The sequence below is a fragment of the Panthera uncia genome (assembly GCF_023721935.1).
Source record: "Panthera uncia isolate 11264 chromosome B3 unlocalized genomic scaffold, Puncia_PCG_1.0 HiC_scaffold_1, whole genome shotgun sequence".
NCBI lineage: Eukaryota > Metazoa > Chordata > Mammalia > Carnivora > Felidae > Panthera > Panthera uncia.
This window is the reverse complement of record NW_026057582.1, coordinates 115,710,294-115,736,297: the sequence shown is the minus strand read 5'-3', so window position 1 is coordinate 115,736,297 and position 26,004 is coordinate 115,710,294. Positions and strand designations below refer to the sequence as shown.

The 26,004-nt window shown below is 36.6% G+C and overlaps 1 protein-coding gene across 3 annotated transcripts in view; it reads left to right on the top strand.

Annotated features, from left to right (window-relative positions):
- UBE2Q2 (ubiquitin conjugating enzyme E2 Q2) overlaps positions 1-22,390 on the top strand; it is a 64,652-nt gene extending 42,262 nt beyond the window's left edge. For 2 of the 3 annotated variants that reach the window (XM_049613919.1, XM_049613918.1), the window contains 4 exons: positions 11,346-11,394; positions 11,843-11,938; positions 20,053-20,119; positions 21,944-22,390. In XM_049613919.1, the coding sequence (XP_049469876.1) occupies positions 11,346-11,394; positions 11,843-11,938; positions 20,053-20,119; positions 21,944-21,975 (244 nt within the window). In that variant the 3' untranslated portion in view covers positions 21,976-22,390. Of the gene's footprint in view, positions 1-9,079; positions 9,136-11,345; positions 11,395-11,842; positions 11,939-20,052; positions 20,120-21,943 lie in introns of those variants that run through there. The other variant, XR_007453885.1, reaches the window with a different exon arrangement.
- Positions 22,391-26,004: the final 3,614 nt, after the last annotated feature.

Here is a 26,004-nt window from a genome sequence, read left to right as displayed (position 1 = left end):
CCCTCTCTCCCTCTCTCTCTGTCTCTGCCCCTCCCCTGCTCACACTCTCACTCAAAAAAAAAAAAAAAAAAAGCTAGCAGTATAAAAGGAGATTAAAAATGTAAGTACTTCATTGATTGGCAAATGTGAAGTGTGGACTTGAGTTCTCTGAGGTTAAAGGAAAAGGGAATTGCTTCCAGTAGTAGTGATCTGGGAAGACTGTCAAGTAGGTGGGTTCTCAGGTGGGCATTGATATATGAGTGAGTTCAGTTTGGTCTACTGGTGGAGGTTGAAGGAAAATTATCTACATAGTTAAAAAGTAAATACAATCACATATCTAAGAAAGGGCATGATATATTTATAGCATACCAGATGAGTTTGAGCTACAAAAACAAGGTAGGTAGAATTCATACAGAAGAGTTGTATGAAATTGTGCTGACAGAATATCTTGTTGTAATTTAGGATTATGGAGTGGTGAGAGGATTTTTTGTTTTGTTTGTTTGTTTTCATCTTCTTTTTTATTCCTGGTAAGGAAACTGTTACCCATGGATACTGAATTTATCTCTCAGTAGCTGGATCAGGAACAGGAAAATACAGGAAAGAGAATGTTTTAGAGAGAAATATGGTAACAGTGGAAGAAGACAGATTGTGTTCCCAAAGCCTAGAAGAATGCAAGGCTAGTTAAGAGCTGATGGCCCTTAGAGTGAAGTGAGGACAACCTAAAATGGTACAGTGGGAATGGAAAGGTGAATGTAAGGTGAATGCTGATTTGAAAAAAAATCAGTGACTTTGGTCTTCATAGTCAACTGTTAAGTGATGGGGAAGATTTACTGGCTGACTTGGGAAGAACTACAAAATGTGAAGGACTGATAAAATGCAGAATTTTGCAATCTCACAATCAGGCTGAAGCACTGTGTGAGTCTGATCAGATTATTGAGCAGTTCCATATATTTTATATCCTCCGTCATTTTCTAGCTGTTACTCTATTCCTGTTTCTTATGATAGCCATTGTGTTAAGTAACACCTTTATTGTGATACAGTTCACATATGATAAAACTCACCCTTTTAAAATGTACAATTCAGTGGTTTTTAGTAAATTCATAGAAGTTGTATAACTATTACCATTCTCTAATTTCAGAACACTTTCATCATTCTCCAAAAGAAACCCTGTGCCTGTTAGCAACCATTCCTCATCCCCCCCCCCCACCCCCACCAACTCCCCACCCACTGGCAACCACTCATCTCCTTTCTGTCTTGAAAGATTTCCTGTTTTGCACATTTCATGTAAATGGAATCCTACAAAATGCAACCTTCTGTGGCTGGCTTCTTTCAGTTAGCAAAATGTTCTTAAAGTTTATCTATATTGTAACATATTTTAATACCTAACTCCATCTTATGGACGAATAATATTATATTATATGGCTATACCACATTTTATTTATCCGTGGACATTTTTTTTTCTCTTTAAAGTTTATTTATTTAAGAGAGCAAGAGTGGGGGAGGGGCAGAGATAGAAATTGGGGGGGGGGGGCAGTGGCAGGGGAGGGAGAGAGAATTTCAAGCAGGCCCTGCACCACCAGTGCAGAACCTGATGTGGAGCTCAAACCCACCAACTGCGAGACCATGACCAAGCTGAAATCAAGCTGAAATCAAGAGTCAGACACTCAACTGACTGAGCTACCCAGGAGCCCCGTACATTTGTGATACCTTGACTATCATGAATAATGCTACTATGAACATTCACATAAATGTCTGCATGTATATTCTCATTTCTTTCATACATGTGTGGAATTACTAGGTCCTCTAGTAACTGTTGAACTTCTTAATGAAATGCCAGACTGTTTTCCAAAGTGGCTGTACCACTTACACTCCCACAGCAATGTGTACATAATCACACTTTTCACTTCCTTGTCACTCTTCAGCCCCTGTAGTCTGGTATTGGCTCTTAACATTCCTCCCAAACTCTGTTGCCAACAGGGATTTCCATGTTGGTAAATCCAGGGGTCCTTTTTCAGGCTTTATCATATTTGATTATCTGATTTCTCAACAACATTGAAAACCTTTTTCTCTTGGCTTCTGACTGCGCTCCTCTCAGTCTCTAGCTGGCAACTCCTTGTTCACCTGACTTCTGCATGTTGGAGTTCTTCAGAATTTGGTATGGGTCCTTTCTCTTTTCTCGTTTCCTTCTATTCCTGTGGCTTTTTGAAAATTTTGAGATAATTGTATACTCACACGCAGCTATAAGAAATAATAAAGATTCCTGTACACCTTTCCAGGGTAATGTTTCACAAAACTGTAGTGTAATATCACAATAAGACTGTGATACAATCCATAGAACTTACTCAGATTTTCCCAGTTTCTCTTATAACTCATTTGTATGTATGTATGTATTAAGTTCTACACAACTTGATCACCTGTGTATGTTTGTGTCTCCACCACCACAGTGAAGATACTGAAGTTCCAAATACACAAGAATCCTCCTTGTATTTTTAAACCACACCCATCTCCCTCTTATTACCCACTTTTCCAACTTCTGGCAACCACTAATCCTGCATTTTTCGTATTTTGTCATTTCAGAAAAAAGGTTACATAAATGGAATCATACATTTTGGGATTGTAATTTTTAGCAATTAGTTTTTTTTATTTGTCCTGATTTCCCTGGAGGTTCATCTAACGTGTTTGACTAGTTCGTTTTAATTGCTAGGAAGTATTCCATGGTGTACCATGTACCACATTTTGTTTAATCAGCTACTACTTGAAGGACTTCTAGCTTGATTCTAGTGTTGGGCTGATGCAAATAAAGCTTATATGAGTTCTTGTATACATGTTTTTCTATGAATGTGTTTTGCTTTCTCTGGGATACATGTCCAGGAGTAGAATGGCTGGGTCATACAGTTATTGCAGCATATTGAATTTTTAAAGAAATTGACAAACTTTACCATAGTGACTATACCACTTTATATCCTTACCAGGAATGTGTGAGTGATCTAGTCTCTCCACATCCTTGCCAGCATTTGGTGTTCCCACTTGTTTTTATTTTAGCCATTCTGAGAGATGGTGATACCTCAGCGTGGTTTTAATTTGTGTTTCTTTGGGGCACCTGGGTTGCTCAGTCGGTTGAATGTCTGACTTTGGCTCACGTCATGATCTCATGGTTCGTGAGTTTGAGCCCTGCGTCAGGCTCTGTGCTGGCAGCTCAGAGCCTAGAACCTGCTTCAGATTCTGTGTCTCCCTCTCTCTGCCCCCCACTCACCCCTCACACTCTGTCTCTGTCTCTCTCAAAAATAAATAAACATTAAAAAAATTGTTTCCTTAATGTGTATTTTCTAATATCTAATATTTTCTATGTGCTTATTTGGCAATTTCATATTCTCTTCCCTGAAATATCTGTCCATGTTGCTTGCCAGTTCTTTAATTGGATTGTTTTTTATTTTATTGTTGAATTTTGAAAAAATATTTAATATGAACTACATAGTAGTTCTTTGTTGGATATGTGGTTTTTAATTTCTTCCAGTATGTACCTTCATTTTATCCTCTTAATAGAATTACTTGTGGAGCAAAGGTTTTTAGTTTATTTATTTAAATTGAAGTATAGTTGATATATACTGTCATTACTTTTGGGTGTACAACTTAGTGATTTGCCAATTTTAAGCATTATAAAATGCATACTGTGATAAGTATAGTTATCATTTGTCACCATACAAAGTTATTACAATATTATTAACTATATTCCTGTGCTGACCTTTTTATTTCCATAATTTATTTCTTTTATAACTGGAAGTTTGTACCTCTTAATCCCCTTCACCTATTCTCCCCCACTTCCCATGCCACCTTCCTCCTACCCCCTGGCCTGGCAACTACAAGTCTGTTGTATTTTTTTTGCTCTTTGTTCATTTGTTTTATTTTTTAGATTCCACATACAAGTGAAATCGTATGGTATTTGTCTTTCCCTGTCTGACTTCTTTCATTCACTTAGCATTATACCCTAGATCTATCCATGTGTCACACGTGGCAAGGTCTCATTCCTTTTTAAGGCTGAGTAATATTCCTCTGTGTGTGTGTGTGTGTGTGTGTGTGTGTGTGTGTGTGCGTGCACGCGTGTGTGTGTGTGCACACACCACTTCTTTATCCATTCATCTATCAATAGACACTTGGATTATGTCCATATTTTGGCTACTGTAAATAATACTGCAGTAAACCTACCTTTTCAAATTAATGTTTTCATTTTCTTTGGGTAAATACCCAGAAGTGGAATTACTAGATTGTATGTACTTTTCTTTTTAGTACATTTCTTTTGAGGAACCTCCATACTGTCTTCCACAGTGGGTACACCAATTTCCATTCCTACCAACAGTGCATGAGGGTTCCCTTTCTCTACATCCTGGACAACACTTATGCTTCTTGTCTTTTTGATACTGGTCATTCTGACTGGTGTGAGTGGATATTATCATGTGGTTTAGATTTGCATTTTCCTGATGATTAGTGAGCCTCTTCATATGTCGGTTAGCCATCTGTAGGTATTCTTTGGAAAAATATCTATTCAGGTTTTCCATTTTTAAACTGGATTATAATTTTTCTGGTGTTGAGTTGTAGGAGTTCTTTACACACTTTGGATATTAACCCCTTATTGGATATATCATTTGTGAATAGCTTTTCCCATCGAGTAGGTTGCCTTGTTTTTTGTTTTGTTTTTTTGATGGTTTCTTTTAATGTGCAAAAACTTTTTAGTTTGATGTAGTCCTAATTGTTTATTTTTGCTTTTGTTTCCTTTGCCTGGAGAGACCTATCCAGAAAAATATTGCTAAGACTGATTTATAAGGGTTTACTCCCTATGTTTTCTTCTAGGAGTTTTATGGTTTCAAATCTTAACAATTAGGTCTTTAATCCATTTTGAGTTTATTTTTGTGTGATGTAAGAGAATGGTCCAGTTTCATTCTTTTGCATGTAGCTGTCCAGTTCTCCCAACACTATTGAAGAAATGGTCTTTTTCCCTATTGTATATTTTTGTCTTTTTTTGTCCTAGATTAATTGACCATGTAAATATGTGTTTACTTCTGGGCTCTATTTTGTTCCATTGATCTATGTGTTTCTTTTTGTGCCGGTACCATACTGTTTTGATTACTATAGCTTTGTAATATAGTTTGAAATAAGAACTTGTGGGGCACCTGGGTGGCTCAGTCGGTTAAGCGTCCGACTTTGGCTCAGGTCACGATCTCACTGTCCGTGAGTTTGAGCCCCGCGTCGGGCTCTGTGCTGACTGCTCAGAGCCTGGAGCCTGTTTCAGATTCTGTGTCTCCCTCTCTCTCTGACCCACCCCTGTTCATGCTCTGTCTCTCTGTGTCTCAAAAATAAATAAATGTTAAAAAATTAAAAAAAAAAAGAAATATGAACTTGTGATACCTCCAGGTTTGTTGTTTTTTTCTCAAGATTGCTTTGGCTATTCAGCCTTTTGTGGTTCCATACAAATCTTAAGATTTTTGTTCTAGTTTTCTGAAAAACATTGTTGGTATTTTGGTAGGGATTGCACTGAGTCTTTAGGTTGTTTAAATGCCTCTATTATCCAAAACAGTATTCTTCCAGTCCATGAGCACAGTATATCTTACCATTTATTTGTGTCACCTTCTATTTCTTTCATCAGTGTCTTAGAGGTTTTAGAGTACTGGTCTTTCACCTCCTTCATTAAATTTATTCCTAGGTATTCCTTTTAATATAATTGTAAATAGGATCGTTTTCTTAATTTCTCTTTCTGCTATTTCATTACTAGCATATGGAAATGCAACAGATAAAAAATCTGTTGTTGATATATTGATTTTATATCTTGCAAAAAGTTTTTAGTTTTGATGAGTTTCAACTTATAGATGTTTTTCCTTCTAGGGATTATGCTTTTGGCATCAATTTTAAGAACTTTTGCCTTGTCCCGGATCTTGAAGATTTTCTCCTGTTCTGTGTTTTCTCAAAGTTCTATAGTTTTACATTTTACAGATAAGTTTGTGAATCATTTTGAGTTAGTTTTTGTATAAGGTATGAGATTTAGGTCCTAGAGTTTTGCCTAATGGTCCGATTACTCTAGTATTATTTATTGAAAAGGCTCCCATGGCTTTCAAAATACCTCCTGTGTCAGTGACTCCCAGGTTTTGTATCCTGCATTTTTATATATCTTTACTGCTCCCAGTGTCTACCTGTTTTTTGACATCTCTACTGGAATGTCTTTCTCTCTTTTTTAAATTTACTTATTTATTTTGAGAGTGAGAGAGAGCACGAGCAGAGGAGGGGCAGAGAGAGAGAGAGAGAGAGAGAGAGAGAATATCCCAAGGAGGCTCCATGCAGTCAGATCATCCATGAACCATGAGATCATGACCTGAGCTGAAATCAAGAGTCGGATGCTTAACTGACTGAGCCACCCAGGTGCCCCTGGAATATCTCTTACATAGGCATCTCAAATTTTGTAGCACAAAAACTTGAACTCCTCTCCTTTCCAGTCTCCCTTCCCAGCCTTTCATATCTCAGTTATTGAACTGGGAGTTATTCTTTATAACACCTTTCCTTCATTTCCCATATCCGGTCTTCTAATTCTCCTCAGAGGGTTCCAAGATCCAGTTACTTGTCTCCATTTCTGTTGCTACTACCATCACTTCAGAGGATTTCTGACTGGACTCCTCTGTTCCTTCCCTCATGTAAGCTTTAAAGTGATATTTTATAAATTTGTGTTTGATTATGTTGCTCCCCTGCTTAAACTCTTCCGTATCTTTCCATTTGCTCTTACAGGTTGATGCCCTTGCCATATTCTTTTTTTTTCTTTTTTAATTTTTTTAAGGTTCATTCTTTTTTCAGAGACAAAGTGTGAGTGGGGGAGGGGCAGAGAGAGAGAGGGAGACACAGAATCCAAAGCAGGCTCCAGGCTCCGAGCTGTCAGCACAGAGCCCAATGCGGGGCTCAAACTCAAAAACCACAAGGTAAGATCATGACTTGAGCTGAAGTCGACTCTTAACTTGACTGAGCCACCCAGGCACCCCAACCCTTACCGTAAGCCACCTGTGATCTTGCCCTTGTCTTTCTCTTTATTTTATTATTATTATTTTTTAAAGGAGTATGTTTTTATTTATTTATTTAAAAAAATTTTTTTTAACGTTTACTTATTTATTTTTGAGACAGGGAGAGACAGCATGAATGGGGGAGGGTCAGAGAGAGAGGGAGACACAGAATCTGAAAAAGGCTCCAGGCTCTGAGCTGTCAGCACAGAGCCTGATGCGGGGCTCGAACTCACGGACCGCAAGATCATGACCTGAGCCGAAGTCGGATGCTTAACCGACTGAGCCACACAGGCGCCCCCCATCTCTTTAATACTCTTGTACCAGACTTCCCCTGTCTAAGCTGGTACCCCACTGGATATCTTTCAGCCCCCAGTACCCAGCAAACTTTTTTTTTTTCTTCATAACCTTTCTTGTTTTTAATATTTCTTTAAATATTTTAGAATCTTAGGCAGGCTCCACACTCATTATGGAGGCAGATGCAGGGCTGGATCCCACGATTCTGGGATCATGACCTGAGCCGAAATTAAGAGGTGGATGCTCAACCAACTGAGCCACGCAGGCACCCCTCCTCATAACCTTTCTTATACATACATTCATCTTCCTGGCGTGTTACTCCCACCCACACTTTTAAGTCCTGCAAATCTCAGCTTGTGCATTTCTCTTAGAAATGCTGCTCCTGACTACCATACTTTTAAAAAGCCCCTTGGTTATTCCTTCTCCTAGAACTCTGGGTCCCCTTTCCCATCATGAAGGACAGGGTCCTGTCAGTTTTCTTCAACGTATACTCTGCCTGGCTCAGTGTGTAGCATATATGTGTGCAGTAAATATTTGTGACTCAATGAATCAGATAGGGAAATACAGTAGGTTAGCAAGATGTAGACAGTTTAGGGTAATACATAATTCTGTCTTGATATTTTTATGAGTTATTTTAATGATCCACTAGTATCTGACTATCTTTCTTGCTTAATCCAGATCAGAGTGTAGTAACTTGAGAGAGAATCATAAAGATTGTTTTTCTCTCATTAATACATTGTGAGAGCTATTTGTAGGCAACTGAAAATGCTTTCTTTATTGGTTGATATAATGTGAATTATTACTTGTGCCCCAGTCATCCATGAAGAGAATATCACTACTTCTAGATGACCATGGGTTGTTTCTGTTTGTATTGAGGAAACATGTTAATAATCTGGTTTTAAGTGCCAGCATTTTCTTTCATTCCTATCTAAAGCCTCTGTTCTTACAATCAATAATTAATATTTCCTTGTCTCAAGGAAGGGAAGGGTCATGACTGTTTTATGTGGGCAAATAAGCCTTCCTTTTTTTAAAAAATGTGATTATTGTGAAGAATTTGACTCTAATATAAAAATTTTACATTTCTGGGGCCTAGGTAGCTCAATCACTTAAGCATCTGACTTCGGCTCAGGTTGTGATCTCAAAGTTCTTGAGTTTAAGCCCTGCATCGGGCTCTCCGCTAAAAGCTCGGAGCCTGGAGCCTACTTCAGATTCTGTGTCTCCCTCTCTCTCTGCCCCTCCCCTGCTTGTGCTCTTTCTCTCTCTCAAAAAATAAATAAATAAACATTTTTTAAAAACTAAAAATTTTACATTTCTCATTTCTTAGGCTCACTTAAGAATCATGTTGTATTAACACTTTAGTACTGATATATGTTTTCTGTTGTCTCCTCATCAGTGCAGTTTAAGTGATCATTGTAGCTTGTGGATGGGCAAGTTAGCTAGCAAACATTCTTGCAAGAAGCTCCTAATAAAACAAAAATCACAAATTGCCTGAAGAGGCTAAGCTTTAGGATAGTGTTTATTTTATAACTTTGGCAACTGAAAGGTTTTTGTTCGTTTGGTTGGTTGTTCTTGTTTTTTAAATATTTTATTTTTAAGTAATATCTACATCCAGTGCCCAGCTCACACCCTGAGATCAAGAGTCACACACTTCACCAACTGAGCCAGCAAGGCACCCACAACTGAAGTTTTTTAAGCTGAAAATATTACTTTGCCTGTGAATGTGGCATATTATCTTTAAATGACCAGTAGATTATTATTTTTTTCTTTCTTTCCAGTGTTCTTGAATTGTCTCAATATTCAGCAGGAACTATTTGTTTGGAGGCAAAGAACAGTAAGGGTTTGGAACATATATCATAAAATGAATATAACTCAGTATGGAAGTAGAGTTCTATCAGCCACTCCTTTTAGGTGTAAATGCTGCTGATAGTGTGTATTATGGAAAAATTTACTTATCTCACTTTTTGTATGGGTACTAGACATTTGCGTAGTTACAGCATTGTAGAAAACGTACTTTATTTGACCTGTGAGTACAAAAACTTTCCTTCTTCCCACCTGAAAGACTCTCCATCCTCAGAATAAAGAGTAGAGTGCTAAAAAGAAATGTGGCAGTTGGATAATTGGTAACTCAGGCTGGTCTACATAACTCCTTTTCCTAAGATAAGTCCTGGAGTCCCTGTCTGTATTTTGTATTTCTGAAGTGTAAGGATCAAGAATAGTGTTAACTCATTAACAGATTACTAGAGTCTGAGCAATTTGTGGAGAAAGCAAAATCCAAATGAAAACATGGATCTTCTAATTCTGTTCAATTTGCAAATGTTTATTTAAAACCACTATAGGGGCACCTGGGTGGCTCAGTCGGTTAAGCGGCCGACTTCAGCTCAGGTCATGATCTCGCGGTCCGTGAGTTCGAGCCCCGCGTCAGGCTCTGTGCTGACAGCTCAGAGTCTGGAGCCTGTTTCAGATTCTGTGTCTCCGTCTCTCTGACCCTCCCCCATTCATGCTCTGTCTCTCTCTGTCTCAAAAGTAAATAAACGTTAAAAAAAAAAAAAAATTAAAACCACTATACATAAGACACTCTGAGCCCATTGGGAGAGTCAAATGATTGGAGATAGATTTTTGTGTTTTAGGAACATTGGGGAATACACAAAAAAGTTTAAAATCCCATGACTCTCCACCCAAATCTAGTGTTTTGAAGTGCTTTTCTTTTCCTCCTATAAACTTTAACTTTGGAAGTTTCCAAGGTCTGGTGCAGCCACGTAAGAGACACTTGCTTAAATTCTCCAGGAAGTGGGAATTATTGAATAATTTCCATTATTGAATAATTTCACTATAACAATTATAATGGTCTATAGTAGAAGTTTTTAGATTCCTTACTTTTCTGTAATTTGGTTAGGTCAACCCAAGGATGTGTTTCGTTAGCCAGAATACAAAATCTGCAGGCTAGAATGGTCTTGAGTTTTATTGGGGGGAAATACGGCATTTGGAAGAGTAGGGAGCAAAAGGAATCTCAGGCAAGGGGGGAAAGTCCCTGGGGACAAAAAAAGTTTGTAATGGACTCAGTGTTCACTTATATCTAATCAGACCTGTGGTCTTAGCTTACATGTTTTCAAGATTTATCAGTCCTTCTTCTATAATTATCATGCTCTTGATTTTATTTTTAGACATGATATTTCATGTATCTTGAAGTTTAAAATAACAAAGTAGAAATGAAATTATTTTGTTTGAGAAGGGGTTAAAAGGTTGAATAATGTTGATCTAAATAATGATTTCCTAAGAGAGATCCAGGAAATTGCCAGAAGTTGTCTGGTTCAGAGAACAGTTCTCAGGATTAGCAAGAGAAATTGAGGAGACCCAGAGAGGGGCTCTGTGGTCAGAACCATTTGATCCTCACAAAAGAATGGATAAAAACAATTTAAACCACAAAATGTGGGTGTTCATTATTATAGATAAGGTAAAGTTGGTGCCATTGGCTAACATGATAGTAGAGAAATATTCAGATGAATATAGCATTTCCATTCTCTGAAATATTTAGGGTAAGTTCCTAGTTTCTGACATACCTTAGCATCTTTAAGCATTCTAAGATTCATTATTTAAAAAAAAATAAGACTATAATAAAGCGATGGCATTAGAATTTTTTAACTATCCTTTGTCCTAGAACCCTAATCACTGTTCTCATTTTTGCATGTTATCTTCTAACCTTTGGTTGTATGCATACTTCCTTAGTGGTAGTACTTTAAGAATTACAAGGGGGGCACCTGGGTGGCTCAGTCGGTTAAGTGTCTGACTCTTGATTTTTTTTGGCTCAGATCATGATCTCATGATTCCTGAGTTCAAGCCCCACATTGAGCTCCACACTGACAGTGTGTCAGTGTGGGATTCTGTCTTGGGATTCTGTCTCTCCCCTCTTTCTTTGCTCCTCCCCTGCTCATTCGCTCTCATTATCTCTCTCTTTCTCTCTCAATGTAAATAAAAAAATAAAATATTAAAAATTAAGAAGAAACACTGAGATCTAGCAGATTAAGAATCCATTTCTCTTTTTAGGTATGTGTTGGGTGGTGGAGCACTATGTATGGAACTTCTCACAAAACAGGTAACTAATTTCTTATGATACTCATATTTTTCAATCTCAGTGGAGTGTTTTGATGATGTAAATTAGATTCTGAGGGGAAAGACTCTGATGTAATACCACCCACTTAAAAAAAAGTTGTTTTCAATAGCACCTACTTTTAATAATGAAAAAGTTATTTAAGGCAAATCAGTAAAATGACATTGTACTTGGTGTTTAAGCTATGCAAGGATAGGCATTCTAAGAGCAATGTGTATATAAGGTTCTAATTTGCTCATATTTGATACTTAGAATATAGGGTTTTTTTGTTTTACAAGATTTTAGAAATGGTCCAACTTTTTTCTCTTGCATGCAGACTTCTTAACATTGTCTTGCTGTTGTAGAGCTGTTTATGTGCCATTTTGTTAAGTTTTCCCAAGTGGGAATCAAGAGTACCATTATGTTTTAGAGAAGTGTTTTCTTCTTCCTGTAGGGCTGGAGCAGTGCCTACTCAATAGAATCAGTCATCATGCAAATCAATGCTACCTTAGTGAAAGGCAAAGCCAGAGTACAGTTTGGAGCAAATAAGGTACTTTTATTAAGACGATGACATACTCATTTATAATCTATATTTTCTGTTACCTTAGGAGACGTGTTGTTCTTTTAGTCTTTGTTATTCTTACTATAGAAAGACATGTCTATAATTGTAAATCTATTATTGGTATGTAAGTTAAAAAATACTAGTAAAAAAATTATACGTACTTTGAAGTTTCCCAAAATTGAGATCATGTTAGAATAGTTAATTTCCAGTGAGCATTTATATGCTAGGCTTTGATCTAAACTTTGTATTTGTATGTACTCTTTCAATCCTTTTACTAACCTAAGAGTAGGTATTATTATTCTCATTTTGTAGATGAGGAAACTGAAGCACACAGAGGTTAGATAACTTGTCTAAGATGACAGGTGGCAGAACAAAAATTGGAAGCAGACAGTCTGATGTTAGTCTCTACTCTTACCCACTGTGTTGTGTTCTTTATTCACTATATCCGAAACATCTTTCCATGTCTAATTGTAGTTTCTCGAAACAGTTAAATGGACCAAGGACAATACTCTGAAGTTAGTATATTTTGCAAAAGTATTTGTGTGATGGAAGTTATCCTAACCTAACATTTTTAAAAATTTGGAGTTCCTAAAGGTCTGTGAATCTTGTGTTAAATGCCTATCCAAATAGTATGAAATCTAAATAATGTATTTATAAATGTATTGCACATCAAAAGCATGAGTCCACTAGAGTCTTAACTCACAGAGGAAGCAAAAAATTGATTGATGATTTGAAAAATCATCTATTTGGGATAGTACTATACAATAACTCATTTTACTTGAGTTCTTTTAACAGCTATTTCTTTGCACTGGAATAAAATACCATTTTGTGTAAAGTCTAGAAGTTAATTATTGAACACTAGTGAATTACTTAACTACATTTAACTAGCATTTCTTAACAGTGTATATATTTTAGGTGTATTAAATCTGCCGATAGAATGATTATGTAGTAGGCTATTATAATTTTATTTTTTGTATTGACAAAATTTATGTGCAGTGCATGGTTTTTAATATAGGAAAAAATATAAAAAACTGAAGTCATCTGTAACCTAGAAATACTATTAACATTTGGTTTACTTCTTCTGGTCTTTTAAATTTCTTCCTGGCATTTATTTTTATGTAGAACTTGATGTTAAATTTCATCATGTTTTTATAAAAAATTAGCATATCTTTCATGTTAAAATATAAAAGGCTTAGATCATTTTGAGTAATTGAAAGAACATTTTAGGGGTGCCTGGGTGGCTCAGTAATGTGTCTGACTTCAGCTCAGGTCATGATCTCGTGGTTCATGAGTTCGAGCCCCATGTCAGGCTCTGTACTGACAGCTCAGAGTCTGGAGCCTGCTTCAGATTCTGTGTCTCCCTCTCTCTCTCTGCCCCTCTCCCACTCATACTCTGTCTGTCTCAAAAATAAATAAAACATTTAAAAAACAAAAAAAGAAAGAACATTGTACTAATAACTCACTGTGTAAACTTACCTCTTCTGGGCTTCTGTATCTTGAGCTAAAATATTTTAAGTCTCTTCTAGTTTTAAAATTCTGTAATATCAATACTCTGTTCAGTGCCACAGTTCTCTTGGAATTACTCAGTGTCAATGTTATTACTTTCAACCTTTATATTTCCATTATATATAGTTTTCTTAGCAAGTACATAACATAACCATTTTATATATAATGCTAAGTCAAGCAGCTAAGCACATTTGCCTAGTAAAGTATGTCTTAGAAGGTGAATTTTTTGAATGAATGGTTATAAAACCTCACTCTTCCATTTTTTTCTTATTAATATCTGTTAAGAATTTGGAAACTTTACATGATGTAATAGGAGTTTTACCTTGTACACTTCAAAATTTTTTTTTCAATGTTTTATTTATTTTTAAGACTGACAGAGCAGGAGTGGGGAGGGGCAGAGAGAGAGGGAGACACAGAATCCAAAGCAGGCTTCAGGCTCTGGGCTGTCAGCACAGAGCCCGATGCAGGGCTCAAACTCACGAACTGTGAGATCATGACCTGAGCTAAAGTTGGATGCTTAACCAACTGAGCCACCCAGGCGCCCCTACCTTGTAGGCTTTTAAACTCTACAGGATAATCAAGAAAGTACTAACAACTATTTCTGATATGGGGGTATTGAAGTATTGATGGGGCAGGTTAGAGATGGGAGACTTTAAATCATTTGTGCTCTTTCTTTTGACATATAACTATTCAAAAATATTTTAAATATTAAAAAAAATTGTTTAGTGTTTTGTTTTTGATAGAGATAGAGGAGAGACAGAGTGTGAATGCTGTCCGCACAGAACCTGACCCAGAGCTCCAACTCTTGAACCACAAGAATCATGACCTGAGCCAAAGTCAAATGCTTAACCGAGTGAGCCACCCAAGCACCCCTATTTAAAATATTTTTAAATATACTATCAGCTATTGGTTCAAAATAAATGAATGAGTTTATCTCTTGAAAATATTACTAAAGGGGCGCCTGGGTGGCTCAGTCGGTTAAGCGTCCGACTTCAGCTCAGGTCACGATCTCATGGTCCGTGAGTTCGAGCCCCGCGTCGGGCTCTGGGCTGATGGCTCGGAGCCTGGAGCCTGCTTCCGATTCTGTGTCTCCCTCTCTCTCTGCCCCTCCCCCGTTCATGCTCTGTCTCTCTCTGTCTCAAAAATAAATAAACAATAAAAAAAAAAAAAGAAAATATTACTAAAATGATACACCTAAGTACTGGAAAACAAAAAAATTGGCTGTCAGCACACATTAAATTTGGAGATAGGGTAAGATTGATGGAGCTGAGGATCTGCAATTCTATGCAAGCAAGAGTCACTCACTGTACAGTCTTGCCATTAGCTTGCTCCCCTAGGCTCAGCCAGCAGGAGCTGAGAGCAAGCCATAAGGCAGAGGATGTTGGCCTGGGCTGGTTTTCTGGTCAGTTAACAGGGGATACAGGCTATAACATTAAATCTAGGCTGTAGTGGTAAGAAAGCTTTCTAGAGTTCTGCTATTACGACTTAGCAAGAATTTGGGGTTTGGATAAGCAAGGTAGTACCCTAACAAATGTTCATTCACCGCATGGAGGGCATGATAGTTGAGTTAAATAGTGAAATCCTAGAGCACACAACTCTTGGAGCAGCCCCTAAGCTATTTCTAACAAAGACACCTATCATACCCTTCTCCTAATGGACCTCCAGTCATTTACCTAGAGAATTCTGTGGTGAATGATCACCTTCAGATGAGACATCTGGTTTTTGTTTTTTCCTTTCAAGGAGTGGAGAGGTGCTACCTGTACTAAGTATTCCGGTGTTTTATTTATAAATGAGCAAGGTTGGCAAACCAAATGTGAGAACCTTGCATAATCCTGAGATTCTCCCAAGGAAGCTAAGATGATCTCATGTTAGTTATATCCACAGTTCTCATCAGAAGCAGGCACAGATACTCCTCAGAGGAAAAGCTTTTCTGATTTAAGCCTACAAGATTCTCAAATATTAAGATCAAGCAAATAAGAATTCAGTGTGAAAAATCCCAAGCACACAAGTAAGCAAGCCAGCATAATGAGAATTGGCAGAAACAATACATAAGAGATATATATTCCCAAAGACTTTAGGTTTTGGAATTATCAGACACAGAATAGAGACTTTAGATATTAGAATTATGAGAAAATGAATAGTTCTGTGTAAACATAATATAAAGAAAAAAGCATCCTAAAATTGAGCAAACAATGAAACCATCAGGTATAATGAGACAAATTTGAAAAAAGAATGAAACAGAATTTATAGAAATGAAAAATATGATTGAAATGAGAAACAATGGGTGGATTAGGTATCAGAAGAGAATTGGTTAGAAGAAATAACTCAATGTTGTACAGATGAGAAGAACATGGGGATAGACATTGTGGTAGAAGTTGAGAGCTAACAATCAGAAGGAGGTCTAAAATGTCTTATTGGAACTCCAGGAGGAGATAATAAAATGTTAAAAAGCAAGAGAAATAGAAACCAGGAAGTAAGGTGGTAAAGTCACAAGAAAAAATGGACTAAAGTTACCAGTTAGAATGAATAAAACAAAATCTGGCAATTTTTAAGAAGTATGTTTAAATTATAAGGATGAAAAAACACTGAGAAGTTTTGTTTTTTAAATTTTTTTTGTTTCTGAAAGAGACAGAGAAAGCATGAGGAGGGGAGGGGCAAAGAGAGAGGGAGACACAGAATCCTAAGCAGGCTCCAGGCTCTGGGCTATCAGCGCAGAGCCTGATGTGGGGCTCAAACTTGATGTGGGGCTGGAACTCGTGAACTGCAAGATCATGACCTGAGCCTAAGTCAGACGCCCAACTGACTGAACCACCCAGGCGCCCTCTTTTCTTTTCTTTTCTTTTTTTTTTTTTTTAATTGAGAGGGGATAATAAAGATATGCCAGTATACACTAATAACAACAACAAAATATGTGATATATATATATATATATAGTATCAGAATAGGATTTTAGAACAGAAAGCACTGCTTAATAATAAAAGTCTCAGTTAACCAGGAGGTATAATAATATTTTACTTTACCTATTAAAATAGCATCAAAATACAGATAAAAAAAACTTGATGAATGAAACTAAGAACATTGTGTGTTGACTATTTTTAAAAAAAGAAAAAAGAAAGACTGGTGAAACCACAGGAGAAATTGACCCAGGTAACCATAATGAGAGATTTTAGTGTACCTTGTTCATAGTAAATTAAATATGTCAAAATGTAGAAAATTTGAATAACCAATTAAGTTTGGTCAAATGGACAGATGTAGAACTCTGTACCCAATAATTAGATACTATATAATCTTTCCCAAGCATTTATGGAATATGGGGAAAAATTATAAATTCATAAATTAAGAATATTTAAAAACAAGCCATATAATTTGAATATGATACAGTTAAGGTTAGAAGACAGTAATGAAAAGATTAATAAAAATCTGCATGAATTTGGAAATTAAACGCAATTCTAAATCATGGTTAAAAAATCATATGAAAATTTAAAAAGACTTAGAACTGAACCATAATGAAAATACTAAAATTCTCCCTTTGTCCCTCTCTCCTTCTTTCTCCTCTTCTCTCTTCTCTTCTTCTTCCCTTCTTCTCTTCTCTCTCTCTCTGGAACATTCGTGAAACTTATCCTCTTCAATGAAGAAAACTTCAATTTTGGAAGTAGGAAAAGGACAGATCATTTTCTGATCCTAATTAAATAAAAAACTATAATAACCAGCTCAAAACAAATGTCCCTTTTGTGGAATTATGGAACTCAAACAGCCCTTAATGGGGCTTTGAAATGAAGACTGCAGAATAGCTAGAGATTAGCAATGAAATGCCTACACACTAGAAACTAAATGAGAGGGCAGAGGGAATACTCCTTGCTCTAAAATCCTTGTATCATTAAAAAAAAAGAAAAAGAAAAAAGAAAAGAACAAGAATGAATCAGACCTCAAAGTCAGTGTTAGAAAGGACAATCAAGGGGCACCTGGGTGGTTCAGTTGGTTAAGCATCTGACTCTTGATTTCAGCTCAGTCATGATCTTCTAGTTCGTGGGTTTGAACCCCACATCAGGATTCTCTCTCTCCCTCTGTCCCCCCTCCATCACACACACTCTCTCTCAAAAATAAATAAACATTTTTTTTAAAAAGTACAAAAAGGGCACCTGAGTGGCTCATTTGGACTTTGGCCCAGGTCATGATCTCCCAGTCCATGGGTTTGAGCCCCTCATCGGGGTCTGGGCTAACAGCTCAGAGCATGGAGCCTACTTCAGATTCTGTCTGTCTGTCTCTCTCTCTCTCTCTCTCTCTCTCTCTCTCTCTCTCTCTCTCTCTCTGTTCCTCCCCCAATTGTGTTCTCTTTCTCTCAAAAATAATAATAAAAAAAACTGAAGGAAAGTAGAAGGGAGGGTTTAATAATGATATATGCAGAAATCAGTGAGTTAAAAAATAGGGCTAACTCCCCATTACACTAAAGCCCCTGCAGTAACATTCTCTTTAAACTAGAATTTGAAGGGGTGCCTGGTTGAGCATACAACTTCAGCTCAGGTCGTGATCTCGCGGTTTGTGAGTTCAAGCCCCGCGTGGGGCTCTGTGCTGACAGCTCGGAGCCTGGAGCCTGCTTCAGATTCTGTCTCCTTCTCTCTCTACCCCTCCCCCACTTGTGCTCTGTCTTTCTCTATCAAAAATGAATAAACGTAATAAAAATAAATTTAAAAAACTAGAATTTGAAGATCATGCTATTGACAACTGAGAAGGCTAATATTCTTATTTTTCTCTTCTTATCTTGTAGATGGGCAGTAGGGTTAGGAAATGACTGCTTTTTGATCATTTGCAAGTTTCTGTGTGTGCATATTTTGCTATATGTAATCTGTTTCTTTTGTATTTTTGTCCTTTGGTGAAAATATAGATTGGAAAAACATTACTTTTTATTAACTTGGAAAGAACATTTTATGTTTGTTTTTCAGATGCATTATGGGAGGGTTTTTACTATTTTTAAAGAGCTCTTAAAAATTTTTTTTTTTTTTAATTTTTTTTTTAATGTTTTTATTTATTTTTGAGACAGAGAGAGACAGAGCATGAACGGGGGAGGGTCAGAGAGAGAGGGAGACACAGAATCTGAAACAGGCTCCAGGCTCTGAGCTGTCAGCCCAGAGCCCGATGCGGGGCTCGAACTCACGGACCGCGAGATCATGACCTGAGCCGAAGTCAGACGCTCAACCGACTGAGCCACCCAGGCGCCCCAAGAGCTCTTAAAAATTTAAAAAGGCTACACTGTAGAAAAAGATATAAAACGTCTATTTGCAGAAATAGAAATAAATGGCTTATAAACATATGGAGACACACTAAGCCTCACTCAGTGATAGAAATGCAAATCTCACTTACACTGAGAGTTCATCGTCCACCTATGACATTGTCACAAATAAGAGGTTTGTAAACGCTATGTAGAGGCATTCTCATACATGCCAAGCAGCAAGCCCATTTCCACAGTCTTACAGACAAAATTACAAAGGCATATGTCTTTTGACCCAGCAATTCCACTCAGACTATTTACCAGTGCTTTGGAAATATTTGTACAAGGTTGCTCACTGTAACATTGTAACAAAATATTGAAAACAACCTAAATGTCCTCCAATTGGGGAATAAATAAATATTTGACTTTCCATACAATGGAATATTTCACGGTTTAAAAAAACAGAAAGGTTCAGCTTTTTGTGCAGTGATCGGGAACAAGGTGCAGGATACCTTAAGTGAGAAGAGGCAGAACAGGGTCTATAGCATGCTACCTACCATTTGTTGGGGGGTGATAAGCAAGGGATGGTGGCTAGTAACATCAGCTATATGTGACTTTTCTTATTTAATCTTAAGGAGATATAAGAAACAGTTAACTTGGGTAGGGAAAGGAGGATGGATGAGAGGAGGAGCTGGATGGTTGGAGGACAGGTAGGAAGGAGAATTTTCACTTAGAATGTTTTATACATTTTTAATTTTTGTACTGTGAATTTATTCTATAACATAATAGGTATGTACCACTATGAAGAATGCTCATGACATATTAATTGTAGGTTATGATGTCACTCAGTTGCACTACTAGAGAAAAAATCCTAAATTTGGCTCCTTAAAAGAAGACTCCTTTAGTAATGGCTTGGTACCACTTATGGACATCTTTAACTCAAGATGTCATTGATATGTATAGTTCTCAAAGCTTAAAGTTAACCTTATCTGAAGGTAATATTTTGTAATTTAGTTTTTTGTTTTATTATGAGGAGGAGAGTTTAAGTTTTATTCATGTCTGAGTAGCATTCTTTAACTTCATTCATCAGTGGAGAAGGGCACTAGAACTATAAAGCTTTATACTTGTCCAGTGGTAAGAGTATTTATACAAATGAACTGTGAAGCTTAAATAGATTTTTATTGTAGTACAACTTTGGTTTTGTTATCCTAAAGTGGTAGAGAATAATGAAATTGAGAAATGAGGGTATTAAGTTAAAATTATTTTTGAAACAGAAATCTAATTTAGTTTCTGGTGTTCTTTTAAGCATAGTGATGATGCATCCGTAAATTATTTGTAATGATTTTCATCTACTCAGAGTTTTTATTTAAAATGTATAATTCTCTTTCAGAATCAGTATAATCTAGCAAGAGCCCAACAATCCTATAATTCCATTGTACAGATACATGAGAAAAATGGTACGTTTAATTCAATAAGTATTTATTACCATTTATGAAGTTTTATATAAGGTACTATTGATAACTTACCCTGTTTGTTTTTGCTTTAATCTCTTAAAGTACTGTTACCCCAGTGAAAAAAAATTAACTTGAGGATGCACACACTCTGCTTTATTGAAAAATCTTTGTATCCTAAGTACTTGGCCTAAGTCAGAGTCAAGATTTTTTAGTAGATTAATGAATGAATCACTTCTCACTTGAAATGTATGGTATTAGGGTAGGAATTGAGTTAAAGGCAATTGTACAGGTGGAGTTCTTACTGATACTGAGTAAATACAATCAGGATCCTGAAGCAGCTGTTTCTGAAACATCTTCAGATTATTTAATGCTTTTTGACAGTCATACACATGTATCTGTTCAAGGAACATTTTCATTTCAGTATACACTTAAGAGTATTTGAGTTGTAAATTTAAAAAAACTCTTAAAATATCTTTCATAAACTTTATTCTACTTTAAATTTTGCTTGTATTCATAATGCACGTTTTGAGTCTTCTTCTCTAACAGTGAGGTAGATTTGATATTAGAAAACCCAATTTTTCAAGTGCCATTTGTGTTACTCGCTAGCCCTGTGTCTCTGAGCAAGTCCTGAAGATAATAGCTTCAGCCTTAGTTTCTTCGTCTCTAAAATGGCATATCTGTCTTGCCAAACTTGTAAGGAAAAAAAGAATAGTGTATGCGCATGGCACTTTGAACTAAGTGCTGATAATAAGATACTCATTATAGCCATGGTAGTGAAACAGATACTTTTTTGTGCAGAGTAAATAAATTAATAGGAAGTAGTTTTCTTTAAGGAGAGTATTTACAGTAAAGTGTTCTTTACTAGAAATGTGGTAGCTTGTGACTTAACATTGGTACTTTGTGCTCACTTTTTTTTTTTAACCACAAAACAAACCACTTTTTCAGTGACTACTTATAAAAGACTAATATTTAAAACAGTTCAAGCTTTTGAAGAAGGAAATGATAAAACTTGAAGGCAAGCCTGGGTTTTCATAATGATCACAACACACTAAATTAGTAGATCCACAGGTGCTTGTATACTACTTCATAACCATGTGGATGCTCCACCAATCTTGGTATATTCATACTGTTCCAGTGGCCATTTCATGCCAGTCTTATTTTCATTAGCCTTTCTGTAGAAAACTTAGATTTTTGCTGAGTCTAGGAAAAAAAAATCACATTTTTTCTTTTATTTTTTGTTGAAGCAAACATTGTAATCAGCATTCAAAAATGTTTATTGGAAAGTGCTGTATTTTACAAAGTGTGGGTGTTTATAAGCTTAGCTTTGATGAAAGAGCAGTAGATTCAGAATCAGGAGATGGGTTCTAGGTCGGTTTCTGCTGCTGACTCTGATTTTAGGCATAGTCCCTGCACTTGCTGAAATGACTTCTTCACTGGTGAAATGGTATCCTTGCACTAATGACAATCCAGGTTCCTCTTATTCTAAGATGACAGCATTTTGTTTTGGGTATAGTTATTTTCAGTGAGGTTTACTTCTACAAAGTTGAAATGGAAGACAAAATCTATCTTGTAGTCTAATATTCCATATTATCGTCTTTAGCTAGAAATTCCACTAGTATAAAGATCTTATGTTGAAAATTCAAGTACAATTTATTCATAGAAGTAAATATGTGCATGTAACAAAATGCCGTGTTACCAACCCATGTGAGTTTACTTTTTACAGTATATTTAAACAAAAATATGAATAGACAAAGTAGCTAAACTTAAATGCCATTTCTCCTAGTTGATTTAATAAGGTATTTTAACTTTTTTTCCATTGTGTTTCAGGCTGGTACACCCCTCCAAAGGAAGATGGCTAAATATGTTGACTGTCGTATGTTTGGACCAATGTTGCTTTAAAGAAAATCTTTCCAACATGCAGACACAAGCTTTGAGTGCCCCTATAACAGCAGTACTGAAGACGTTAGCTAATAGATATTTTAGTGGATAATCTGTCAACTGACATCCAGTATGAGTTACAGCCTTTTCGTTTTGCTCATTTTAGGTATTGTGGACTGAGCAGTGGGGCCTTTACTGTATTTTTTGTGATAAATACACATACTGGCCACTCATGATCTCTTTTTCTTGAAAAGTGAAATCTGTTAAGCAGAAAGTCAGCATCAGGTTACAGAAGTTGCGACTGTAGGGTAACTTTCCCACATTGAGCTCGTGTGTTATGAGGACTTGCAATATACTGTTCCATTTAGAGCCAATAAAAGTTTAATTGATGTTTAATGTTGGTTTAGAAAATTTAAGGTCTTCTAAATCACAGTAGCTTTTTCAAGTTAAAACCAATTTTTGATATTGCCAAAATAATGATAGGAAGCCTACTCATTAAAGTGTTAAACTTTTTTATGGCTAGATGAAGATATGAATTGTTTCCTGAAGATACGCTCTTAACTGAGTTGTGCTTTTTAGGCAAAAGCAAAGCAAGGCTGTGCAAATTAAGGCTTTGTAAGTAATAATTTCCACTGGGGCCTCAGAGTCTTGTTGGGCTGAATCTGCTTCTTGTTGGTTCAGTATTTCTTATGAAGAACTGCAGTATAGAGCTTGAAGTTATTTAAAATACTAAATCATTTTATGTTTCCATTTTATTAACGGGATGTTGCAATCATTTTTAAACTAATAAACTTGTAAAGTGATTGGCACAAAGAATCCTTGAGCAAAAGCTGCACAGTGAAGTACAAAAAGATACCTGATTTGGAAACTCTTAAAATTTTTGGTATACTCATAACGATGGCTTTTACATTGAAAAACTAGTAGGAACTCTATATATGTTCATTGTTATATAAAACCTGACTCAAATCAGTGTACTCTCCATTTTCTTGCCTTACCTGAATCAGTCCTATTTGGTTGGTGATAGACTTTCTTATCTACCTAAGTTTGATTTAAAAGTAAATTCTAATTATTAAGCACTTTTAAAATGAAATCCAGAAGCACACTTTTCTGCACAAATAAGTTACAAAATTCGAAGGTGTTTCTTATGCATTTGCTCTAAGTTTCAATTTTTAACTTTGTAAACCACACCAGAGAGACTTGGCACTTCGGCATTATTGCGTGTGTTTAATTTCTTTTTCTATTTTGGTTAAAAGGACAGTAGAAAAAGATTTTCTGACATTCTTGTTTACTTGGTTACATTTGTATGAAGATCTGATTGCCAGTTGCTGAGATAATAAGTGACCAGGCAGAATTCTTTAAAGCATTAAAGTTCCTTAAACCTAAGGCTAAATCTTGAATACATTATTGAATTCTTTAATATCCTGATGGCTAGCAGATTGACAGCTGCACATTTGGCATGCTTTGTTTTTTTGGGTTTTATCTTTCATTGCAGATTTATTTGGCAATGTACAGTAAATTTTGTAAACTTGCATCAAGTTTATGAATAAAGAACCATTTAAAATATAACTTTGTTACTTTTCCCTCATCAGAGATACTCTTGGCTTCAGGTGTTTGTAAGCTCTATTGAATTTTTTGAAATAGGATTTACATATGGTGGGATGGGGTGAGGAGAGGGTTGAGAGGAACAGAGACAGGTTGATTTAACAAGAGAAAGCTAGAGAACCCGCAAATGGTGTGTACAGACTTGGTATACTCAGCTTTCCTCAACCTTTTTCCTCTCCCACTCTCATTCCTTAATATAAGTCCGAGTGCTGCTTTCATCATGGCTGTCCCTAGTTCCCCTTTTTTAATATTCCCATGACCTCCTTACACAGCATTATCAAGTTATCTTACATACAAGAAGTCCAGAGATAGAAGTACTCTAGGCCTGTTACGTTTTGGCTCTGCTACACTCCTTTGAGATTTTTCCCTGTTGGTTTCATATTTGATTTAACGTCATATCTGGATATTGTAGCCATGTTACTCCGTCCAGACGTAGATAATGGTCTTATCTTTTAGAAGCCCCAACCCCCAAACATATTGCCCTTCACTTTTCCTTGGCTAGAACTGGGGCCTGTGTCCACCTCTAAACTAATGGCTGGTGAAAAGAATGAAATCATTATTAGTTTGGTCCAGTGGTTCTCAGTGTATGATTTGGGGAACCCTGGAGATCCCTCCTTTTAGGAGGTTTAAGGTCAAAACTATTTTCCTAACACTCAAACATTATTTGCATTTTCACCTGTTTTCTCACAAGTGTACAGTGGAGTTTTCCAGAGGCCATGTGATTTGATGCTGCAGTAGATGGAATTCAGAAGCAGATGCAGCTTAGATGCAGAAATTAGAGGTCTGCAAAATGTGATATGATGCCACAACTATTCACTATTGGGTGAGGGAGCATAGTTATTTTTTTCACAAAAATTGTTTTGTTCATCTGTAATGGATTTATTATTTTTAAGTGAATTAATATTAAAATGTTTTAATTTTTAATTGGCAAATATTAATAGTCATAACCCACATAAATAAGCTCTTTGGGGTTGTCATAATGTGAAAGAGTCCTGAGGTGAGAATGTTTGAGATCCGCTAGTTTAGTTCAACTAAGTTTACCCTCTAGAGCTGGTAATCGAATCTGGCTTTGTTAGTAAAGAAGCAGCAGGAGTAATGGATGTTAGGTAGGGATACAGCAGTGTCTGCTATGCTTACATTCCTTCTGTGGTTCTCAACCTGAGCTAGCATCAGAATCACAGGAAAACAAATCACAGAAAAGTTAAAACTCAGAATGTTGGGCCCTGCCCCCAGTATCTGATTCAGTAGGCCTGAAGTGAGGACCAAGAATGTGCCAAAACCTAAAGACACATGAAAAGATGCTCAGCATTGTTAATCATCAGGAAAATACAAAGTAAAACCACAATGAGACAGAATGACTCAAATTAAAAAACATAAGAAATGACAAAGTGTTGGTGAGAATGTGGAGAAAAAGGAAACCTTGTGCACTGTTGGTGGGAATGGAAAAATAGTATGGAGGAAGCACTGGAAAAATAGTATGGAGGTTCCTGAAAAACAGAATTACCATATCCAATAATTCCACTACTGGGTTGACACAAAGAAAATGAAAACACTGATTTGAAAAGGTTTGTGGCGGCATTCAAAATAGCCAAGATAGGGAAGCAATCCAAGTGTCCAACAATAGATGAGCAAGTAAAGAAATGGTGTTTATACACAATAGTATAACCAGAAAAAAGGAGATCTTGCCATTTGCAACAACATGGATGGACATAGAGGGCATAATGCTAAGGGAAATAAGTCAAAGACAAATACCATATGATTTCACTCCTGTAATTTTAAGCCAAAGAAATTTTGAAAAGACTTTTAGGGGCGCCTAGGGTGGCTCAGTTGGTTAAGTTCAAACTTTGGCTCACGTCATGATCTCGTGGTTCTTGGGTTCCACCCTGCCTCTGGCTCTGTGCTGACAGCTCAGAGCCTGGAACCTGCTTTGGGTTCTGTGTCTCCCTCTCTTGCTGCCCTTCCCAGCTCATGCGCTCTCTCTCAAAAATAAACACTTAAGAAAAAGAAATTTTAAATACAGAAAACAAACTGGTGGTTGCCAGAGGAGGTGGGTGGGGGGATGGGTGAAATAGGTGAAAGGGATTCAGCCAGCATGGAGTAATGTATAGAATTGTTGAATCATGTCACAGACCTGCAACTAATATACCAGTGTTAATGACACTTAAGGGGAAAACTTGTTAAAGCCAAAACTTCATAATTCCTGGTGAATCTGATGCTACTAGTGAGGAACTAATGCAGTTGGTCAAGATTTTCACAGCAGTGGTAGGTGCTATTTATGCCCTTCCATACAGAAGGTGAGGGCTACAGTGAGTTAACCACATTCCCTAGGCGTTGAATAAAAGATGGTCATCTACACACCTGTCATCTTCACAGTTTTTTTTTTTTAAAGCAGATACTGCCCGTTAAAA